At 32.5% G+C, this 23,422-nt stretch overlaps 4 protein-coding genes across 8 annotated transcripts; 2 read left to right on the top strand and 2 right to left on the bottom strand.

Annotated features, from left to right (window-relative positions):
* Nucleotides 1–101: 101 nt before the first annotated feature.
* Nucleotides 102–11,113, bottom strand: LOC140797870 (actin-related protein 2). Of its 4 annotated transcripts, none has more exons than XR_012110737.1 (16): nt 10,948–11,113; nt 10,397–10,507; nt 9,894–10,028; nt 9,623–9,694; nt 9,413–9,491; nt 9,157–9,206; nt 8,362–8,465; nt 8,211–8,279; nt 8,050–8,113; nt 5,600–5,668; nt 5,035–5,118; nt 4,347–4,405; nt 1,653–1,719; nt 1,135–1,218; nt 494–768; nt 102–351 (listed from the first exon to the last, which is right to left on the bottom strand). XR_012110737.1 is itself a non-coding variant. In XM_073151556.1 (15 exons), exons 1-15 carry the CDS (start codon nt 10,987–10,989, stop codon nt 688–690), a joined length of 1,170 nt encoding a protein of 389 aa, XP_073007657.1. In that variant the 5' UTR covers nt 10,990–11,113; the 3' UTR covers nt 365–687. The 4 variants fall into 4 exon arrangements, 2 of the variants coding, with proteins under 2 accessions (XP_073007657.1, XP_073007656.1); XR_012110736.1 differs by lacking the exon at nt 10,948–11,113 and adding an exon at nt 10,740–10,849; XM_073151556.1 differs by lacking the exon at nt 102–351 and having other exon boundaries at nt 365–768.
* Nucleotides 11,114–13,470: 2,357 nt separating this feature from the next.
* On the top strand, nt 13,471–17,239 carry LOC140797683 (uncharacterized). The gene is made up of 8 exons (XM_073151307.1): nt 13,471–13,901; nt 14,361–14,394; nt 15,109–15,285; nt 15,770–15,859; nt 16,506–16,571; nt 16,657–16,748; nt 16,861–16,908; nt 17,125–17,239. Exons 1-8 carry the CDS (start codon nt 13,471–13,473, stop codon nt 17,237–17,239), a joined length of 1,053 nt encoding a protein of 350 aa, XP_073007408.1.
* A 935-nt stretch (nt 17,240–18,174) lies between these two features.
* Nucleotides 18,175–21,520, top strand: LOC140797281 (uncharacterized). 2 transcript variants are annotated; one of them, XM_073150608.1, is made up of 9 exons: nt 18,175–18,190; nt 18,333–18,678; nt 18,899–18,932; nt 19,049–19,219; nt 19,517–19,606; nt 20,050–20,115; nt 20,412–20,503; nt 20,612–20,659; nt 21,266–21,520. In XM_073150608.1, exons 1-9 carry the CDS (start codon nt 18,187–18,189, stop codon nt 21,381–21,383), a joined length of 969 nt encoding a protein of 322 aa, XP_073006709.1. In that variant the 5' UTR covers nt 18,175–18,186; the 3' UTR covers nt 21,384–21,520. The 2 variants fall into 2 exon arrangements, with proteins under 2 accessions (XP_073006709.1, XP_073006710.1); XM_073150609.1 differs by lacking the exon at nt 20,050–20,115.
* Nucleotides 21,521–22,390: 870 nt separating this feature from the next.
* Nucleotides 22,391–23,093, bottom strand: LOC140797282 (uncharacterized). Its single transcript, XM_073150610.1, has 2 exons — nt 22,987–23,093; nt 22,391–22,891 (listed from the first exon to the last, which is right to left on the bottom strand). The coding sequence occupies exons 1-2, from the start codon at nt 23,042–23,044 to the stop codon at nt 22,581–22,583; spliced, it is 369 nt and encodes a 122-aa protein (XP_073006711.1). The 5' UTR covers nt 23,045–23,093; the 3' UTR covers nt 22,391–22,580.
* Nucleotides 23,094–23,422: the final 329 nt, after the last annotated feature.

Genomic DNA, 23,422 nt, shown 5'->3' on the forward strand with positions numbered 1-23,422 from the left:
GAAGAATAAAAAGTTCACAATTCAAGGCAAATGACAATTATAATTAAAAGAACACTCCATTAGTGCGGTTTCCAGTATGGGTAGAAACATAAAGAGGATGCTTAGAGAAATCAAATCCTTGAAATTAGATTGCATAATATCAAGTTTTACGATCGTGTTAAGTGACACTTTTTTTATTATAAAAACGCAAACTATATTACTTAAGAAAAGGACTCAAAAGTTATCTGAAGTATCCCAGTACATACAGGTCAAGTAAAATGGAAACTTTTTTAGCATAGTTTTGTAATGCAATTTTAATCACAATCCATAGCAGTGCAAACTTTCCCTGCTTTTACCAACACTTGCACATTACTGCATAAAGAAATTACAAGGAGTTAATATCGCAAATCACATTCGCATGGACTCAGAATAAATTCACAGATCACAACAAAGAACAACAAACTCATAGCTATGGATGGGTACACTCAAACATATGCCAAAGCTATTCATTTACCTGAACCATTTGTATAGAAAGTAATCCCTAGAGTACATATGTAATGATCTGGTATTCCAATATGAATGATCAACTGTAGATATCATCGTTTGATTAGAAACAGTGATTTGCACCATCTTGATACTCATAATACCACGTGTATAGGATTCTTTTGCACTTATGTTGCAATGTAAGTGTATGATTTTCTGTATCAATTATGCTTGGCCGCATTTTCTCAAACAACCAACTCCCTCTTCCTGGTACTCTTGTCTTGTAATCCAGAACTCTGGTGCATCCTGCTCACATAAAGAAACTGATTAACAGCTAACTTAAGCAATATACATCATCATTCAAAGACTTAACAGATGATACAATTTGCAAGGATTAGCAGCAATGCTGAAGAGCAGCAATGCTGAAGAGCAGCAATCTGGATTTTGTGTAAAATTTTTGTTCCATCAGTATTGCCTACTGTAGGATTACTATGTTTGGGTGTGCAATCTTGACACAGTAATTCATTTTGAGAAACCACAAGAAAACCATTTATTTCTTAGAGTTATGTGAAACTGTGATAATTTGACTTTTGGCAACCTTCGGACTTTCCATGATCTTGCTTGTTCACAATGAAGGTTAAATGGAAGCAAGAGGTTGTACTGGGGTAGTACCTTCATGATTCCAGCAAGGACTGCCCCTCCCAAGTAAACCATATGCTTTCGCCGTGGAGGATCCTCAATTCGCAGCCTTAGTTTCTGTTGATACAAGATTGTATGAGTACATGAAAAATGTAAGTTATATCTATTCTGTCTTTCTGTAATCACTTAAACTTCCAAGTCATTTTCTCATATAGTGGTATTTTAATGTTACGTAAATCATAAGGTATTCCAGACAGAATGGACTGGAAGTCCAGCCAATGAGTAGATTTATCTCAATCTGAGTGCAGTATGATGGAACATAGAGTACAATATAAGGCATACTTGGAATGAGAGCCCTTGTTTGTACACAAAGCAAAATATATTTTAAGAGGAAATTAAAAACATATCTAACTAAACCAGAAGTATCTCAAGAAATTGCCAGAGCATAAACTGAAAGAATTTAACCATACTTCAATTACATAGAAATGAAATAGCACACGGTGAGGTGCATTTCATGATCTAAGTAATTGATAGAAGAGTAAGAATAGTACCTTTAATCCATCCTTATTTCCTTTCAGCACTACATCAAGATAACGATCAAGAAGCTCCTTCTCCAAGCTGTTGAAAAGAAGTGCATTACAGCTATGATCTAGTAAGGTTTATCCATAAATTTAAGATCAATTGCCTCTTACAGAACATATCAGAACACAGGACAGCTGACAAGCATCGATCCTCATGCTCTTAATTGGGGTCTTAATTTAAGTTTCTTAAAGGTACTATCAGGACAGATTTGTTAGTTAGGAATTGTATAGGTTAAGCGATCTGATAAGAATGCATCTTACTGCAATTACAAATTAAGGTTTGAATACTAATATCCTAGTTAAGCATACGTCTGTGATGTCTATCATCATGCTCGATTGTATGTTGACTTAAGTTACATCTAGTCCAAGTTGAACCAGTCTGATGTGCCCCTTACTCATACGATCTGATAAGAATGCATCTTACTGCAATTACAAATTAAGGTTTGAATACTAATATCCTAGTTAAGCATACGTCTGTGATGTCTATCATCATGCTCGATTGTATGTTGACTTAAGTTACATCTAGTCCAAGTTGAACCAGTCTGATGTGCCCCTTACTCATACCAGTTTACTAATTTTAGACAATAAATAATTGCAATACTTGTATTCAATCAGACAATCAGACGTGTTGGTTGACTGATACATTTAGTTAGGATCTTTTTTTACTGCATTAGTTGTTTATTTTCATTAAAATAAAATTCATGTAGGTCGCGTCCGAACGCCTTGCTAACGCCTACATCAGGTTCGCAAATACAGAGAACGCGTACCTAAAACGCGTTCTCTGTATTTGCGAACCTGATGCAGGCGTTAGCAAGACGTTCGAACGCCTGCATCGTGTTCGCATATACAGAGAACATTTTTTGTGCGTTCAAACGCGATCGAGCGCGTTCAAACACGATCGGCGGGAATCCTCTAGAATTAGGATTACTTATTGTTTTATGATTTGTTGGCTAGCTTTTATATATATGTGGATGGCAACCAAATTTATTATGCTATTAGAATATTGATTTCTTACCTCTCTATCATCTATCTACCATAATCCCCCTCATCCCTCTTCACCATCATTCCACCTCTACCGTTGGCAAGGTTTCTCCTAACTTCTAATCTCCCTCGGCTGTCAAGTCACCCCTCTTCTTTGGGATCTCGACCACTTCATTCCCTTCGTCTATATCCCTTAATCACATTCACCATCTACCTCTATCTCCATACCCATCCATAACCCTAACATTCACTCCACTTGTCACCACCACCATCACCCACGTTATTCCGTGTTTTCGTCCCAGTTGCAGTTCAAATCTGTGAAGGGCGTAAATACGAAAGTTGTAGATCAGGAAGTTACTAATCTAATTCACTTGGTTTCATAATTTGTTGACTACAGGAGAATCTTTGACGAATATTTTCCCATAGTTGCGCGGACTGCTTTCTGCAATAAATACAGAACTTAAAGGAATTGTTCCGTAGATGACCTTTTGGTTCAAGAACCCATCAAAGTATGACATTAATAGTTCAATTTGTTGAACCCACAAATTCCTCCACTTGCTAATCACAACTTTCCTTTGTTAGTCAAGGACCATTAAATCCAGAGTTGCTTCAATTGCACTAGGTTACAGGTCTAAATAATTCTCCATCAGATTATCTATTTATATCCTAACATCTTAAGTTATCTAATGAAAAGTGATCAGTACTACAATTAACCAAACAATTCCTAAACATCAAAGATGAGCTAAGTCAGTGGTTACAGATTGATGCCATAAAAGACATGAAGGACAGGATCCCTGTTAGAGAATGAGGCAATTCAATCATGCACTACTTGTAAGTTTCATTCCTATGTAGCATTAAATGGCAGCTGGTCTCCTGAAAATGAATTATTTACTAATAGAAGGCATCAAGATTTCACATTGTAGAAACTTCGACAGCTGACCTGTCTGTGGCATTTTGATACTGAATTATTGAAATGCAATGTCAGCTTCAGAAGAAAACTATCAAGGCAGCATGAGATACATCGCTTTTCTCAGAGATATATTTAGGCCATATGAGATAAAAATCACCAATCTGTCTAGCTTATAAATTAGAAAGTACATCCATGAAAGTTGAAAGGGCTGAGATATCTCGGATTGCACATCATGTTCCTGGGCTCAGAAACTTAGAATATAGTTCATTTGTTAGAAAGGCCTTTGTCACTTCCTTGATGGACATCTCAGTGAAGAACTTTCAACGACTGCTCATGCTTGGGTAGGCCGACAGTGCTCATATACTCATCATTCATCTTTTACTCAACTGAATAAAAATGTTTAATTGAATACAAGGTTTTAGCTACTCTATACTGCAAGTGACAATAAAGCTGCTCTATTGCTAAACCTGTAAGTTTTTTTTTTCATTTCTTTCAATAATATTAACATGTATCTAAAACATTACATGTCACTTCTCTAAGCTCATATTTCCAATTTCGTGTGATTGAAGTTCAGATTTCCAATTTAATATTCAAAATCTACAGCTTAAATGAACTCTATATTCGTATTTTAATTTAAGAATTTCCACTTTCTGCCCTACAAATTCCACCTCTAGCTGCCAATGACAGAAAGCAAAAGGAAATATTTTATCTACAGTTGTGTATAGAAATGCACAAGGTAAAAAAAGCAAACTTTAAAAGATGTTCAATCATACCGACTGGGCAATCCAGGATACATGGTACTCCCACCACTGAGAACAATATGTTGGTACAGCTGGCAAAAGTAAATTAAACTGATATAAGAAGGAACTAATCAACTACCATGTTTTAGAGAAACAACATCTACCTACTACTTAACAATTAAATCACCATTACACAATGAGCAAGTAATTTTGACCTTACAAACATGCTGCATGCATATACAACATAAAGTGTATGCATTACCTATGCATACAAGAAAATTAAGACTATAAGCTCATTCACCTTTGTACATTCGATCACCTCACATGGGAAATGAAATCAACCTTATTCTAGCTTAACTGAACTCATCCTTAGTGCCTTGCAGATAAATATCTAGCTTCTTCGTAAATGATCTGTTCTGTCAAGCTGATGATTTCTAGTTCCTAAAGTATATTCTGATGGCCAAACTAAATGGAACATTTCAAAAGTTCATTGAGAAGGCCTATTCAAGAAAAAGATCTGGATTGTAAAAGCAGCATTGCTTTTGACATTAAAACAATTTAAGTACCATAAGCTATTTATCTAAAATAAGTAACAAGCTCAGGATGTTTAAGACCATGAAGGATTTGATGTGTGATTCCATGAAGTATGACAAGCTAACACTAATATCTGAAAGCTTCAAACTTTTCCCACACATGGAAGATAAAAAAGCAGGTCAAATACCATCATCCGGTTGTCGATATCCATCTCTTGAATGCATCGGAATGCCATGTCTGCCATTCCGTCTCCTTCAACATCTATGAGTTCCTGTACCAATTTACACTATATTAGTATATTCTATTTTACATTAACAGAAAAAAAAATATATATATAAGAATGATAGCAAGAATTCTAGTAGAACTAGTAAAGGAAAATAGCAGGACATAATAGGATGTAGGATAACTGCTCTTCAACAAATAATATGAAAATTACATGACTAAGATAACTGCTTGTACTGGTGCTGCAAGAGGCATTGATGTTGTTTTACTATCCCAAGGTTTTCTATTCCAAAAAGCGACCCTGTGCCAGTCCTGTACTTTAATTTTATCTGCTTCTTTCTTTCTTTCTGTTACCAGGAGCTAGTGAAATTGGGAGTGAGGAAAGTCTATCAAATCCTCTCCGCTTTGATATTGATGGCAAGAATGAGGATGAGAAAAATTGGCCCACCGCCTCTTTTCTTATTTAGATAGCATTACTGATAAAAAAAACATACATTGATGTAACACCAATATGAAAAGAACATACTTACTGGTGTAAAAAGAGCCTCAGGGGCCTGGAACCTTTCAGTGCCGACTTTAATAACTCTTCCATCTGGCAGCTGATCAGATAAAGTCAGAATGGTAGGAGAAAAAAGGGAATACAAGATACATTGTTATTTAAATATGGATACATTGTTATTCAAATATATCATGAATGTATGGAAAAAAAATTCAGAAATAGCTAAAGTAATCATGAATAAAAACTTATATGTCATATGAAATGGCCTCAAAATTTGAAATAAAAAACATACCCCAGGGAAAAGAAGGGAAATATTTCTCAAGAAAAAGAAGAAAAAAGGAAAATAGTTTTAATGAAAAATGACCTCCCTCTCCTGCAGAAAATCACAAGGAAAAGGAATAACACTAATTTGAGGATCATGTTGCATGTTTATCAATTGCTTTCTGATATTAAGCACTAGATTGACTTTTAATTTGACTAAGGATTACAGGACATGCTACAAGTAAAAGTTTCTTTTTATGGTCTACGTATGGATTGAAGTATCAATCAATCACAATCCGTATTGCCGAAATGGATCGGTTGATATGGCCGATCCTTGATCTGAATCATCTAAAATGGAAGATTGATATAGCTGATACGGCCGATACGCATTATTTTTTTAAGCACCCATTCTTAATCCCAAAATTGATATTTAGATACATGGTTCTGGATCAAGCCAAAAATCAATCTCTACTTAGAAGTTAGAACCTTGCTTAATGAGGATTTTAGTTGCCTATTTCTTCCAATATATGACCAAGGTCAATCCAGCATATACATATATTGTCATTGATTGGATTCAACCCCTAATTATGGTCTTCTACAATTCCTTTCTACTATTAGCCCTTATGACGGCATTTCAGGTGCTATATTGATAGTAAAAAGGCAAAAGCCAACAAAGGAAAAGTTCAAACAAAGACAATAGCAAATAGACTGTTATTTAATAAAAAAGTAGCATGCCTATCGACATGTCAACAGCTCCCTTATTTCCCATTATAAATACTTATTATTATTAGTTCATTAAGGCTCATAACCTAGGAAGAAACAACATCAGGATTTATTTTTCAACGCTTGAAGACAATGGCACCCTTTCTATAACCTGTCTGATTTCTTCTACAGGAATGAAGCATGAAAAGTAACACCAAGAAAACTATAGCATTTAAAAGCATACCAAGTTGCAAATAGCAACTGGAGGCTGCTGAAGCTATTAAATTTAAGATTCAGGCCCTGAAGGAAAAACCAAAAAAGTTATTCAGAGGGAGCAAGAGACAAGCACGTCGATGGAAATAATCTATTATTATTAGATATCTATCAAGTTAGGTTTAGAGAAAATGGTGAATCCACTCAATAAAGAATGAGATCCTGAGTTCACATCCTATCAAGCCTATCAGTATAAGTATAAATTGTCCACCTATTTAAGTCCATGATGCAAACTGGATTAGGTCGGATTACATCATGAGGATATTGAACTCAATGGATCGAGTCTATTTATCTTTTAGTTGATTCATGATTATCTCTTATATAAGCCCTTAAGATAAGTCTAATTATGTTAAATAAACCTTTAATGCAAGTCTAGTTAAGTCAAGTAAACCTCTAAGATAAGTCTAATTAAATTATGTAAGTTTATAAGGCAAGTCCAATTAAATTATGTAAGCCTTTAAGGCAAATCTTAATTTGAGTAATGTAAGTTTTAAGGCTAGTCATAGTAGGACTCATTATACCTGACCTCTATACATAAAATAGTTGGGCTCCTTTACTTAATCATCATCCTAGCATTGAGAAATTATTATGTTTAGCTAACTTATTATCGCATTTATTATTTTATCGCAGCTGTTAGATCATCTTTATTTTCATATGAGCATATCGTAACCCTAAATCTACTCAAAGCATCTAAACCTTAGCCACCATCTTCCTCCACGAGCCACCCTACCTTATAGTCGTCCACCACCACCCTTGGTCGTCCGCCACCCTCCAATGATCGCCACAACGTCGGATAATTATCAATCTATCCAGTTCGGACATTTCTCCACTGTTTTATTTTTAATTTTTTACCTGAACTCAGATTCACGTGAAACTAAAGTCATAAGAGCCCTAATTGACGAAACTACCACCCATAAAAATATCATAATCTTCTTATGTCCAAATCGGTCTAGATTTAGTTCGTAACAATCCAATTCTTAGCTTATTAGAATGTCTTAAGCTCAAATGCTAAGGGTAGATTAAGAAAATTATATTTGTTATTCCTTATCAGCTTAATCGCTTAAGATCTTATAGAAAAAGCGAAGTTTACATCAACCAATATATAGTGTGTCGCTCATAGCAGTACAATAAAAATATCTTTGACAACGAGATGAGTACATAAAAGGAAGTCTCTCCAACAGATGTGGTACATATGAATTACAGAAATTCATAAATCGGAAAAGAAATGAAAAGAAAACCACTTACAGTATAACTTTTGACTAGAATTGTGGTTTCTAATCCCAATTGGTACTCACGTTTGTAATCATAACTGCAAATATTGTCGTGCAAATGGCAAGGAAATTGTAAAGCCACTGATGATAGGTGATTACAGAACTTGATTTAATTTCAATAGGAGAGCAACTTACCTTATATAGCATAGCTTCTCTTTTATTTCTCTGACAGTTTCAAAATCCGCAGACCTGTTCATGGCATACCTGCAATAGAGAAAATTTAATCATGTGAATAAGGAAAATATGTCAAACTATTGCAGAATTTTTTTACATCAATAAATCTCACCCTCTACGAGAGAGAAGATCAACAAGATAGGATGTTATGTGCCTGCCAGCTACATTCATTCTCTTGGTAAGATGTGGGTATGAGTATCCATCAACCACCGGAACCTAAGTGCAAATCATTTTGAGGTAAAGCATAAAAGATCTACAAAGAGAAATGAATCAGTGATACACAACTAACAAGAATTCTGATTCATACTCTTCATAGATCATTGAAATTAAATGAAGGAATACATAGACAGGAGAAGAAGAAGTATATTGCCATACTAAAGAAATTAAAAGGCAAATTCTCCTTTTGTGCTAGAAAAAAGAAAAACCAGGCAAAGAACTAAACTAAATCTCAAGTACCCACAAGCAGTATTGATGCAGCTTGTTCAAAGAAATGAGAGACATTTTCTGTTTACTTAGCGAATTGCAGATATTTGATCAATTAAAAATAATAATAACTAACTGAAAATTCGATTTTAAGCAAAACAGCCAACTTGGAAACACAATAAGATATCCTATTTCTTCACTTTGATGGCTTTGCATAAACAGGGTTGATGAACTTACAAGAAAAGTACTCAAACAGTAGATTTGAAGATAGTAATAGAAGTCTATGTAGTTACTAGTCACCATGAGATGAAAAGGAAGCACATCATACTGGTAAGAATGTATTTAAGAAACATGCAATTTTCATTGTCTTCGAAAACATGTTTTTCGAAAAAGCCATAAAGAAATGTAAACTTCCTTGAAGTTGTGCTTGAACTTCTTAAGTTCCCATAATAAGGAATGAGGAATTAAATAGAAAACATCATACCACATGAGTGACACCATCTCCGGAGTCAATAACAAGACCAGTTAGCAAGCCTGTCAAACATTGTTGTGTCAAGAAAGAAGTATATGCAAGATTAGTTGAAGACAAAAGCCAATATATCAAAATAGCATTGGCATTTAAATTCAGTTTATTAAATAGAAAATATTTGGTAATTTCTTCATATTAAGAAACAGAAATATTATATCCAGTGCATCAAAATTATCTTGAAATAATTTACCTCAAAAAGTTTAAAAATCACCTTGGGCATATAATGTAAGAACAGCTTGAATTTGAATAAAAACACCAGCAAAGTTATACTTTTCAAACATAGTCTCGACCTGTTAAACAAGAGCTATATTAATAAGACTAAGTAGATTTTGCATAATGTAATCACTTAATTAACTGAATAATTCTGTAAAAGAATGAAAGGAAGCACAGAAAATTTGAGCCACTAACAGAAAGAACCTACCATTTTTTCGCGGTTTTTCAGAGGATTGAGGGGTGGATCTGTGAGTAATATTTTACACTCTTTTGGGTCCACCTGAACAAAGAATAAGAATGAGAGGATATAATATCATTCGTTCACCAGGATCAAACATTTGATGGGATAGAGTCTTCTGATTCGAAACTCAATTTCAGTCATCAATCTCATTTTAAATGCCTTCGCTTTGAAAATGTAAAAACAGCATAATGCCACACTAAAATGGTAGGACTCATTAGTCAAGGTACTGGATCCACACCTTTAGTTCACTATAAAATGCATGATCCCATACATGGCACATATCATCCCAATTCTGCACAATCCCATTGTTGACAGGATAAGATATATCTAGTTGGTGCCGCATTTCCGCACAAGCTGCTCCAACAACAATATCCTAAATAGGAAGAAAAAGGCACAGCCAAGAAAAAGCACTGAGATTTTGTAAGGACCAACGAATACTAAAGTGCATACAACAATAGAAAGAGTACATGTAAGTAGCTGCTAACGGATTGTTTCCCATACAACTCTTTTAACTTGTAAATGAAAAGAAAAACATAAACCAGGTGGCTAAAGGTGCTTTCTCTTTCAGACTATGTTAGTTTCTACTTTTTCCTTTTCTGTGCCAAATTGACAGAAAAAAAATAAAGACGAATAATACCAAACAGGCCCTTAAGCATCAAATTTTAAGTTTTAACAACAGATGCTAGATACATATAATCTAACTTCTTTTCTTGATTTGATTTTAAGAACAAGGAAAACTACCGTTATTTCCTGCTCCTGGAGTGACTCTTCGTAACGAAGCAATGGCCTTCCAACCACGCAAGGGAACACCGAAGTAGGAAAGTTCTCTCCAGCAAACCCACATTTCACATACTGCAATAAGAAATACATAATTTAGAATTGCCCGAGTATTTTGGATTTCTCCAGCAAACCCACATTTCCCTGATGGATTTCTTAAAAAAAAAAAAAGAGAGAGTAAATTTGAGATCTAGAGTAGAATAGAAGAAGCCACAGCAAGAACGTTAATCAACATCTTATGCCCTAAAAATGACAAAGCAAAATTAGGGTCCCAAAAACATCTCCTAAAATTAAACAATGAGCTTACTTGGTACAAGTTTCCAATCAGACTAATTCGTGACAACTCCAACCCTAAATGCATAAACCAGATTCCAGGGAAACAAATCCATTTTCGATTACTGATTCAATTGTTTGAATTAGAATAGACAACAACACAAGAAAATCGAATCTGGCCTACAGATCCGATCGAGATCCGCCGAGAGATTATAAATTGAAGAATAATTTACAAGCTTTACCCCTGTCCCGTTGTCGCACACCACAACGTTTCTGCTATCCATCTTTGATCTCTCTCTCTCTCTCTCTCTCTCTCTCTCTCTCTACTACTACTACTCTCTTCTCTCTTTCGCTCTCGCTCTCGCTCGCTCGCTTGAAGTCGGAATTGGAGGTGAGTGCAAACGTAAAGGGAAGCCGGCAACGATTCCGCCTACTTTGACGAGTAGCGGGTTGTATTCCAATAAAATGGCATATTTTCATATATACCCTCTGAACTAATTTTTATTTCGTATTATAAATTTTACAGTTAATTTACTTATTTTCTAATTTATACTGAGCAAAACATTATTAGTTCAATTACAGCATATTATATAATTAAATTACATATTTTGTATATTAAGTACATAATATATTCCAATTAGATACACGAACATTAGTTCAACTATAATATATTACATAATTAAATTTAGTATTTATGCGTAATAATATTCGAATTTTTATTATATTTATTTTACTTAGTACAAAGTAGGACGAATTTCACAAGTATATAAATATTCAATAACTAGGTAATATAATTAGTCTTTAACGTTCCCATCTGTTATAAAATTAAAGTATGTAGTAATTATAAATTATCTAAATAAAACTCGGAAAGCTAAGTAACTTTTTTATTCAAAATTACTGAACACCTAACTATTACCAACCAGATCTAGACTGATATAAGAAAATTATAAAAATTTAGGTAGAGGTAGCTTCGTGAGTTAGAGTTCTAATGGATCTGGTTTCACCTAAATTGGAGGGTAAAGTTAAAAATAAAACGTGGAGATAGGTTAGAGAGAGCAGAACGGTAAATATTCGACGTTACGACGGTCGTCGGAGGGTGGCGGACGACCAAGGGTGGTGGTGGATGGCCGTATTGTAGGCTGGCTGGTGGAGGTAGGAGGTAGCAAGGGTTTGAAAGGTTGGGATATTTTTACAACTATAATCTCCTCCTAGAAAGATAAATCGATCTAACGGCTAGATAAAAGATAATGATGAAAATAATAACGGGCTAAACTCAGATTTATTCTGATGATAATTATCAACACATATCTACTCCTATTTATAAGAGTAAAATTCTTACCGAATCGGATCCACACGTGAATTATTCGATTTATTTAAAATTCAAAACAATAAGATAAATGTAAGTAACTGACTTGACTCAATTCGACTTGACTTGACTTAACCGATGTGCCCGGATCGTAACACTAACTTTAAAAAAAATATATATATATATATACTCTTTTTTTTGTGCAAAAGTCATCTAAATTTCTATATTTTTAATTAATTAAGCTTCAAATTAAGTGATTTGACCCAATACCGATATTTTTCATGTTAGAAGAACGAAAAAAAAGTAAATAAAAAATTTAGAAAATGTATTAAGAAGTCTTCCTTTTATTAATTTTGTAAAATATATTTTTCACTATAAATCCCTGAACCTAAGAAACGACAAAGTTTTTAAATGAAATTGTAATTTATTTAGGGGGTAAATTAGAAGAGGATATTGGAAAAATTACAAATAAAGCCCTCTCTTTTTTTCTTACTTACAGATAGAGCCCTACCTTCAGACAGATAGACAGATATAATCTAAGGTTATCATAAATTATATAACTAAATCAAACTCTAGAACATAGATTATTTTTCAACAGAATACGATTAAATCAAAGCTTTAAAATACTAAAATTGCAACCAAATATTGAATCAAATAAATTAATTAAAGAATCCAAAACTATTGTCGTTTAATATCACAATAAAAAAAAGGTTAATTTTTTAGAAAAAAAATAGAAATATTATTATATAAAACATCAGACCTTGTACTATAACAAAATCTAACAGCTCTATTAGTTGTAATTATTTCATCAACAAATCTAACAGCAGTATCAGTTGACCATTTCATCATCTCATTGGCAATAATAATAATTTGTCAACGTAGTACTAAGCTTACTTTCTTTCATTTTCTATTACCATGATTGAATTCATCGTTAATAATATGTAGATCGCACTTAAATTTGAGCTAAAAATTTATATAAAATTTCTATTCAAATTATAAAGATCTTCAAGAAATTAAACGTTGACTTTCATTAAATTTTAGCTCTCCCCTTCAATGAATGAGCTGGTTGTTTTGGGATCCTGTTTAAATAATTTGTTGCATTTCGTATCGTTGTTATTGATCCTAATCACTGCTTAATTGTTTCGGGCTACGTACTCTGAGAAATGGGTAGAGTTTTCTTTCTTCTTCCTCTCCTCTTTATTATGTTTCTTTTAACTTTTGATTCTATTAATTTCTTCTGCATGCTTTTTGTTGAAAACTAATTTGATTATTTGAGAAAAATAAAATAAAAATTAAAGCAAATCTATCTAATCTTCAAAATAGGAATTCATTTTGTTATATTCTTCTTCTTTTTTTTGAAAGAAAAATCTACTTATCGGGATATTAGTAAGCTTAAGTCGATAGAAAATTGATAATCTTTTAGTCTTCTGTATAAATAACATCTTCGATTTCGAGCACAATGATGCTTGTATACTTGGATGAATCAACCCTCACGGAGTATCTGGCCCCGGGGTTTCGAGATAATTCATTTTGTTGCATTTCTCTAACAGAAGAATCTTGGCATCCAACTAGTGACACCACCAATGTGGATTACTGGTTGAATTGGAGAGCAGTGGTATCTGCCATTTGGGTGCTGTCAAGCATTGTGATAGCATCCATTTTGATATGGAAATATGAAGGTTCTCATCATCACCAAGAGGAAGAAGAGATTGGATCACAAGGAAGAAGGGTGGGAACTTTGTATGATGATGAATCTTGGAGGCCATGTCTCAATGGTATCCATCCTGCTTGGTTGCTGGCTTTTAGGGTTGCATCCTTCTCCATCCTCCTGGCATTGCTCATAGTTGACATCAGGATGGAAGGAACAGCAAATCTTTACTATTATACAGAGTAAGTCTGCTTCTTAATTTAGAAAAATTTGCATATAATACGCCGCCTTTTAAAACCTATTTGCGGTTTAATATTTACTAATGGAGCCCTATGTTTTTATCAACTATGTGCATAAAATAATATGCTGCTAGATCTGTTAACTAAACTATACTAATAAGATTATAAAAATACCCTAATCTTATTCAAGAAATAATCTCGTGCCTTAAAATTAAAAAAAGAAGAAGAATAATAACAATAAAAATATAAAATTTCCAAAGATTTTCCCCAGTCAGGATATAAACTGAAATAAACATATAATTTACTTGTTCTCAAAGTTTGATATATTTTTATTTTTATTTTTTTGGGATACATATGTTAATATGTTCCATTGACCTACAAATTAAAATTCTTTAATGCATATTTTTTTTTATACTAATAATTCTTAGTTGGTTCCTAAAAATAATGTTGTTGGTTGGGCAGTTGGACACTTATGCTGGTAACCATATACTTTGCGGTATGTAATTTTTCATCAATCTTTGGCTAATATTATAAACTTGGTGCATTTTATTTTTATTATCATTAAGACCCTATTATGTACGTACTTAATATTCAATCAAAAACACTCTGAGTTATATTTAACCTAATAGCGAATATTATTACTTATTTAGAAAATTAAAATTTTAAAAAATCTAAAAATTATCTATTCTCATGCTATCTAAGGGTTGAGTAGTTCATATTAACTTTTGTAAAGGTATTATAATCATTATATATATATAATCAATTTAACTTATATATATATATATAGACTAGTTTGTTTTTGAGGTAATAAAAGCAAAATTTATGGGTGGAATGATAAATACTAGTTTAGTAGAGTGATAATGAAATTAAAAATAGGAATAAATATATTTTATTTATTGTATTTTGGATCAAAATCATTTGCCTCATTAAACTTTGCTTGAAAATAATCTATATTAAAGAAATATATACTGAAAGAGAAAATTCAGGATAGCTCAGTGATACGAAATAAAAGTTAAATCGATAATAAATTTTAAATAAAATAGCACATATATCATGAAATTTTAGCAATCAAAGGTATATTTTGATCCAAAGTATACGAGGATAAAATGATAACCCATATTCTGTAAAAAAAATAAAATAAAATAAATGATAACTCCTAAAAATAAAATATTGGGTGTGTTTTATAAATTTAATTCCTGTCTTTCTTTAGCTTGGATCATTGTTGTCCATTTATGGGTGCCGTCAAATATCTTCCAAGAAAGTCAGCTCAGATGAGATTGAATTCAGAAGTACAGATGTTCATCCTTCCAATGACTCAGAATCCCATCAAAATATTGCTCAAAAAATTGCTGGATTTTGGGGTTATTTATTCCAGATTATTTATCAGGTAAAATCTCCTCTGAATTTTATTTATATTGTCTCCAAAATACTCAGTTAATTTTATCCACACAACTACTTAGAAAACATCCTATTTAGAATGTTATTTTTTTTAAAAAAAAATCCAATAACAAGTATTAAAATGATTTTACTATTTTATTAAAAAATATGTTAGAAATTTAATTTCTATCCTGTTATTTTAAAATAATTTTTAACTTCCCTAAGTAGTTTATATTATTATTTTGAGATATACCAAAATTTATAGTGATTGGTGTTACTATAAACTCTCGTTTAGATTAAAAGTTACACATTGATTTATGACGGTTTTATTATTTTTAATCGTAACTAGTAGACGACAAATTTATTCAAGAGATAGATTCATTTTTACTATATTCTACTCAGATTCCAACAAAATAAAAACCACATACATACATACATACATACATACATTTAATTGTTATGTCATGAACTAAGTCATTATTCACTGTTGGCAGATAAATGCTGGTGCTGTGGTGCTCACAGATTGTGTATTTTGGTTCATTATTTTGCCTTTCCTTGCCATCAAAGATTATGATCTCAGTTTTGTGAGTATCAAAGTTCATTATTTTTCCTACACTATATAAGTTTTTGCAGCAAATGGTGAAAAAAAAATATAAGAGCTCATATTTCTTTGTCAGCAAATATAGAGAAATTGTGTTTTGACATCTAATTTAAACTTAGTGGATATCAGGATGTTGCATAACTTAGGTATCTAAAATAGTTACATTATGATATCTATGAAGCAAACATTAATATTCATTTATAAACCTAAGATGCATAGATGCAATTTCTTGAAATGCATAAAATCAAACACCCTTGTAATGTTTCCATAAATTAAAATGCTGTAAAAATAAAGTGGCCGGCAAGTAATATATTTTAATCTATGCCGCTTACGAGCTTGGCTCAAACCCTAAATGAGCCGAGCTAGATTTAGCTCATTCTACTCAAAATTAGTTCAATATGTTTTTAATATAATATAATAGATTTTTTTTATATATAATACTATGTTATAGCATAGTTGGTTTGCACTAATATATTCTACATATAAAATGATTAATTTTTTTAGTCTAATATTGAAAAATCCACCTCTCAAAGTGTGAGTGCCGATATTATCATAAAATGGAATTATGTTGCAAATTATTCATGTGTTAATCTACTAAGCAACAAGTATAGTTTTCCATTGTTTTTTAGGTACTCTTTGCAGTTCATTCAGCTAATGCAATTCTCTTCCTTGGTGACACTGCATTGAATAGCTTGGTAGGTTCTTCTATCCTTAAAACTAAAGTGATGATTTCTTCACTAAACTCTTCTTCTTATATACGCATGGCTATTCTTTAATCAGAGGTTCCCTTGGTTTCGAATTGCATACTTCCTAATTTGGACAGCCATTTATGTCATCTTTCAGTGGCTCATCCATGCTATCGTTGCACTCCGGTAATCTTCATGATAAATTACTTTAATTCTCATCTTTTTAAATTTTAAATTTAAATTTAGTTCTTTCCTTGTTCTTAATTTTTCTTCTTTTTATTTTTTTTTCTCCTTACAGGTGGCCTTACCCATTTCTTGATTTGTCATCTCCTCGAGCTCCTTTCTGGTACTTTTCAATAAGAAAAAAAAAATTGTTATTATTCTCTCTGGTATATAGATTGGATAATTAAATGAGTTAAATCTACACCAGATATCCACACGACCAAATTCCACTATAAATCAACATCTATGCTCTTACTCGAATTTGTCTCCTCTATCACGAGCTATTTTCTAATTCCCTTTTTCTTTTTCTTTTTTCTCTCTGGTGTTCACAACTTCTCAGGTATCTTGGGGTGACATTATTACACTTTCCCTGCTATGCAATGTTCCCTTTGATTATGAGATTGAAAGGCTTCCTCTTTACAAGGTGGTTTCAGTCCTACCATTCCATGGAGTAGTACAAGATTAAACACTTCTTTGTAGTGTTCTCTCGGAGCTTTTACAGTTTAATTATAGTTTTTTTTTATTAACAAGATTGGGCTCTTGAAAACTGAGCGCATATATCTTCTACGGTTGATGCAACTTTTGTTACGATGGAAGACATATAATTGAAATTATGATGCGCGCTACAACATATTATTATTAAATAAAAAAAAATGTAATTAAGTTACACAAGTCCCTTTGCAAGATTGTTCAATTTTATTTTACTTTGTTACTATTTATACATTATCGAATTACTATTTACAAGGGTTTGGATAATTCTACAAAGTGAAAAAAAAACGGTGATGATGCAAATTAAAAGTCATTTTAGCCTAACAAGCATAGACTTTGGCAAAATTTCGTATATATGTAAGAAAAGGGGCTCAAAATGCAAGAAAAAACATACCATGTGAACAATAAAATCATAAAAATATAGGACCTCGGTTTTAATATTTTTATTAACTCACTAACCAATCTAAAAGCTAACATGTTATAGAATGATAATTTTATAGTTTATATACTAACAACTTGGTGCCTAATTTACTGTAATATTATTGTCATTAAATTAAGCATTGATTTCTATTAGATAACTAGCTGCCCCACCCTTAATTATCACCGCATAAGAATATATACTAAAAATTAGAGATTAAATTTCGAATGCGGTCGTTCAAAACGGAGTACTTAACCTTAGACTAAGATGAGGATTAGTATCATATTAGATAACTAGTTAATCCAAAAACTTATATATATATATATCATATCTCTACAATTCCATTCACAGTTTTTGGCATCTTTCCACTCTCCTTTTCGTTGAATGGCTGCTACTCACTTTGGGTTCAGCAGGATTGGTAGTTGGATCCCATTTAACTGTTGCATTTAGTGGCCTTATTGATTCTAATCACCATTTTCTAGCTACTCTTGGGAAATGGGTATTTATTTCTTCTTCTCATCTTCTCTTTTTCTCTTTCTCTTTGTGTTGATATTAACAAGCTTAATTAAACAGATAGAGATAGAGAAGGATATCTGCCAGTTTTAATCTTCTATATTATTTACTTGTGTATTTCTCAACAGGAGCATCTTGGCACCCAGTGACAACTACTGATACCACCAGTTTAGATTACTGGTTGAATTGGAGAGTAGTGGTATCTGCCATTTGGGTGCTGTCAAGCATTGTGATAGCATCCATTTTGATATGGAAATATGAAGGTTCTCATCATCACCAAGAGGAAGAAGAGATTAGATCACAAGGAAGAAGGGTGGGAACTTTGTATGATGATGAATCTTGGAGGCCATGTCTCAAAGGAATCCATCCTGCTTGGTTGCTGTCTTTTAGGGTTGCATCATTCTCCATTCTCTTGGCATTGCTCATAGTTGATATCATTGTGGAAGGGAGAAGAAACCTTTACTACTATACCCAGTAAGTCTATTTTTTTTCTCCTCTTTTCTACACCATGAATTGAAATAAACACATATTAATGTAGGATGTGAAATGAAAAATCTTTAATATTTACTATGATATAAGGCTTCTTGTTCCATTGACTTAATTATAAGAAGTATTAATTCAAACATTTTTTGTATACCAATAAAATAAGTTAGTTGATTCCTGATTTGTCTATATAATGTTGTTGGTTGGGCAGTTGGACACTTGTTCTTGTAACCATATACTTTGGGGTATGTTCATCTTTATTTACTAATATTACTTATTCACTTTTATCCCCATATTCTTATTCTTATTCTTCTTATTCCTTCTACTTATTCAAAGAGATATAATCTCTCTCATTGTTTAGCTTGGATCATTGCTATCCTTCTATGGATGCCTTCAAATATTTCTCAATAAAGTTAGTCCGGATGGAGTTGAGATTAAGAGTAATTCAGATATGGAGGATGGATCACATATTGGCTCAATTGCTCCAAAAACTGCTGGATTTTGGAGTTATTTGTTTCAGATTATTTATCAGGTAAATTAATCAAGTGAAATGCCATTTTAACCAGTTAAATAGTAGGGAATCCAGAGTTAATTTTTTAGCTAAGCAATTCAACTTATTTATACTAAGTTAATTTCAGCTTGTTTAATTATATTTCAAGCTCAAATGATTATTTATACTCAGTTTATTGTTTAAATAAGTGGGTCAATCTTGAACAAAAGTTTAAACCAAACACAAACTGTTTGTGAATAACTCCAGGAAAATAAAAATAGACATCTTTTCAGATTTGCACATTCAGTCTGCTTTAACTTTGGTTATTACTGTTGTCAGATAAATGCTGGTGCTGTGATGCTCACAGACTGTGTATTTTGGTTCATTATTTTCCCTTTTCTTGCCACCAAAAATTATCATCTGAATCTGGTGAGTATCAAGGTTTTAATTTCTCATGATACTTTATTCTCCTTTTTGCAGCAACTGTTAAGAGAAGATCAAGTCTTGATATTAATTAATAATTATGTGTTGCTTGCAAGCAAAGTCTATTTTATTATTTTCATATAACTGTATAAGCAAAAAATACTCCCCAATTATAATAACAGATGCAATTTAATTATATTTTATTTTTTTTTAATTTAGCATAATAAAATGCACATAATTTATATATGAAATTAACCCTAAAATCTATTATTGTAAATAAAAAAAATTAAATATAATTAAATTACAAAAGCTCCTAAATGAGTTCACACACAAAATGTGCATTCTGTAAAGCTAAAGTAGCTCATGTTTGCAAATAACATGTGTTTTAGTCCTATCTTGCAAATCATTTGCATCTATAATTGCCTTTGTTTATTATTTTTTTTTTGTAGACACTTATTGGGGTTCATTCAGCTAATGCAGTTTTCTTGCTTGGTGATACTGCATTAAATAGTTTGGTGGGTTTTCTTTTACTCTAGCTCAATTGATCAATAAATTTTATAAGTAATTATATTTAACTCTTTTAAACTATCATAGTTTTTCGTATACACTTCTTGAACTTTTTTACTTTATTATCTATATAAAACTCCTGAACTAGGAAAAAATAACTATAAACTCTTTAAAATAAGAAATTTCTTAGGTCAGAATATTTATATGAAGAACGATAATAGTTAAGGAGGGACTAAATATAATTAATCTTAAATTTTATCCATTTTATTGATGATTCTTCTTGTTCTCATGCATGGTTCCTTAGTGGTTTCCATGGTTTCGAATTGCATACTTCCTACTATGGACAACCATTTATGTGATCTTCCAATGGATCATCCATGCTATCATTCCACTCTGGTAACTTGTGATGATAGATTACTTTCTTAGATTTATATATTTAGTTCTATTCTTATTGACTTCCTTATTCTTCTTCTTCTCCTCCTCCTCCTCCTCCTCTCACTACAGGTGGCCTTATACGTTTCTTGATTTGTCATCTCCTCGAGCTCCTATGTGGTGAGTTCCTTTTCCATTTAAAAATTACTCAATTTTTCTTTGTTTTAAACAATCTTCAACCCATAATTTTACATCAAAAGTGATTAGTCCATGATATACATTACTGATCTATAATCTAATTAATAGCTTAAGTTTTTGTATCGATTAGTTATTATAATATTTAGTTCACTTGTGGAATAACTTCTACTACTTATTTAACTATTCTCATTTTTTAAACTTGTACGAGAATACTTATACCCATTTAGGTTACTATGATATTTAGTTGTAAATTGGTATAATGATATAATTAATACACTTTATGTGGTTAAAATATAGAGTTAATTTTTGCAAATAATCAAAGTACCCTTTTATAATAATTGAGGAAGAGAGGAAAGGAGAGGAGAGAGAAAAGATATAGAGAGAATGATTGAAAAGGATAAAATAATAATTGATAAATATAAAAAAAAAATTAGATAAAATAAGAGAAGAGAGAGAAGTATGTATTAGTAAACTAATATCAAAATAAGTTATATTATTTAGTCATATAATATAAGAGAAAATTTATATTCTCAGGTGAGGAAACAAACTATAATTATCTTTTTCTCTCTGGTGTTCATGGCTTCTCAGGTACCTTGGTGTTGCCTTGCTGCAGATACCCTGCTATGCAGTGTTCTCCTTAACCATGAGATTGAAATGTTTCCTATTAGTGAGGTGGTTTCCTCAGTCCTACCATTATGTGAAATAATACTAAGCAAAAGTATTTGAGATGTGAGAAAGAAAGCTTTGCTATATATCTTATTGGTTTTAGATGTAGGTCCAATATGTAACTTAAAACAAAGTTGTCTTATCTTGCATCTTTGGCCTCCCCTTTGCTGACAAAAATAGTTGAGTTGCTGTTGTTTAGATAATTTTCACATAAGAGTAAAATATGCTTAAGCAGTAAGATATCAAATTAAAAAATAAGAGAAGTGTGTGTGTCTCTCTCTCATAGGAGGATACTTAGTCTCTAAGATATCAAATTAAAGTAGTTCAAAATTTTGTTCCACTTGGAAGTACAAAGCAAGCATGAGAGAGAAAAGCTGAGTAAGATGGAATGTGTTACTTGGAGTGATTTCATGATAGTTTGATGATAAACAATTAGAAAAGAACAAAAAGAGTAGCTTTCACTTCTTTTATGGTATGCATATATATATATATATATATATATAGATTCAAACTTTTTCTCAAGTTGCTATCCAATATGGGAGCCAACTAACTCTATACCTTAGAGCTGTTTATAAAATAGGGAAAAGTGAGTTTTAGTTTGGTTGAAGTTTAAAGTATCCTTAATTTTCATTTGTGAGCTATTTAATGCTTTTATAATTTTAACCCGTGTGAAACTGTTAATTTTTCTGTTCAATTTCGGAGAAATTTTTTTACTAGGATTGTTTAACTTTTGATAGTTTTGCTATTTTTCTTCTCTCTATTGGAGTGTTTGTAATCCCTAAGCTTTAGAATTAAGATACCTCAAATTATAGCTTAATCATAGAGTGTAAAATATAATTTCCCCCCTAAATTAACACCAAAAGCCTAATCTCTCCACTTCTCTGCTGGCCACCACAACCAGAGGAGCTAGGTCCTTATTTTATGCAACTTTGTCTCAAGGTTTTAAGCCCAAAAGCAATTGTTCTTTTGTTCTTAATTAGGTAGAACAAGCAAGTTGCTATTCTCCTTAATATGAGCATGAAGCTCTTTACTTAAGAATCTTAGAAATCATGTGAATATTGGAACTTTCATTTATTTTGCTCAAACAAGAAGTACATCAAGGAAAGTTCAAAGAAGACTCCAAGGAGATACAACAAAGATGAATCTCAAAATGACCTAAGAATTTGCTAAGAACTTACTCCATGGAAATAAAACAAATTGTTAAGCCTTGACCTACTGGACTTAGCCTATGAGTCCATCAGCAGTGAACCTGCATGCTTGCAGCAGACATCTTGAAGGCTCTATCCCATGCATACCTAAACTTGACTGAGGCCATACTAGAGATTCTCTGGCCATTGTTCACAAGGTAGGAGATCCCCTCGAGGCGAAACGCCCTGCGGTCGACCGGCATGGAGCTGGAGAAGCCCTCCGACCGCAGGAATACCTTCGACAGCGCGCAGCGGCACGAGTTCTTCACCTCTACTTCAAACACTGGATCATAGCCAACCTTCAGTCCTGTGTTTGTCTGCTGCACCTTCACACTTGACAGACCACAAGGCTGGCTCTTGCCTGCAGTTTGTAACAAATAAGTGCAACAAGTAAGTAATTAAGCTACAGAAACAATACAATATTTTTGAGTGCTGAAGCTTGTGAACTTACAGTACCTTTTGCAAAGATGCAGAAGAGGAGGAATGAAACTAGTAGCTTGAGAGCAGGTGCCATTGTGTGTTTACTTTTCCTCTAAGGCCTCTGTCTTTTGTGACTATTTATAGAGAGTGGTGGTATTCTATGGGCTGTGTCCTATTCATTTAAGAACCAAACTGGTTGGATTTGTCCACTGATTAGAGATAAGATATGTTAAATTTACCAGTGGAGATTTCCTTTCCATGGATTGAAATCTTTCCTCCTATGTAAGGACACAAGGAAGTTGATTTGATGTTGTCATCACCCTTCAACAAAGGACACATGATAGGGAGTGCTTTACATGTTGTTCTCTAGATGTAGATAGATTTTTTCTATCTAACCTAACTTCGCCGCTCTATGATAATTTAAGTTTTTAGATCAACTGGTTATCGGACATATTATTATAGTCTAACATTT

This window comes from Typha latifolia, chromosome 11, assembly GCF_019914945.1.
Source record: "Typha latifolia isolate L0001 chromosome 11, TyphaL0001v2, whole genome shotgun sequence".
Taxonomy (NCBI): domain Eukaryota; kingdom Viridiplantae; phylum Streptophyta; class Magnoliopsida; order Poales; family Typhaceae; genus Typha; species Typha latifolia.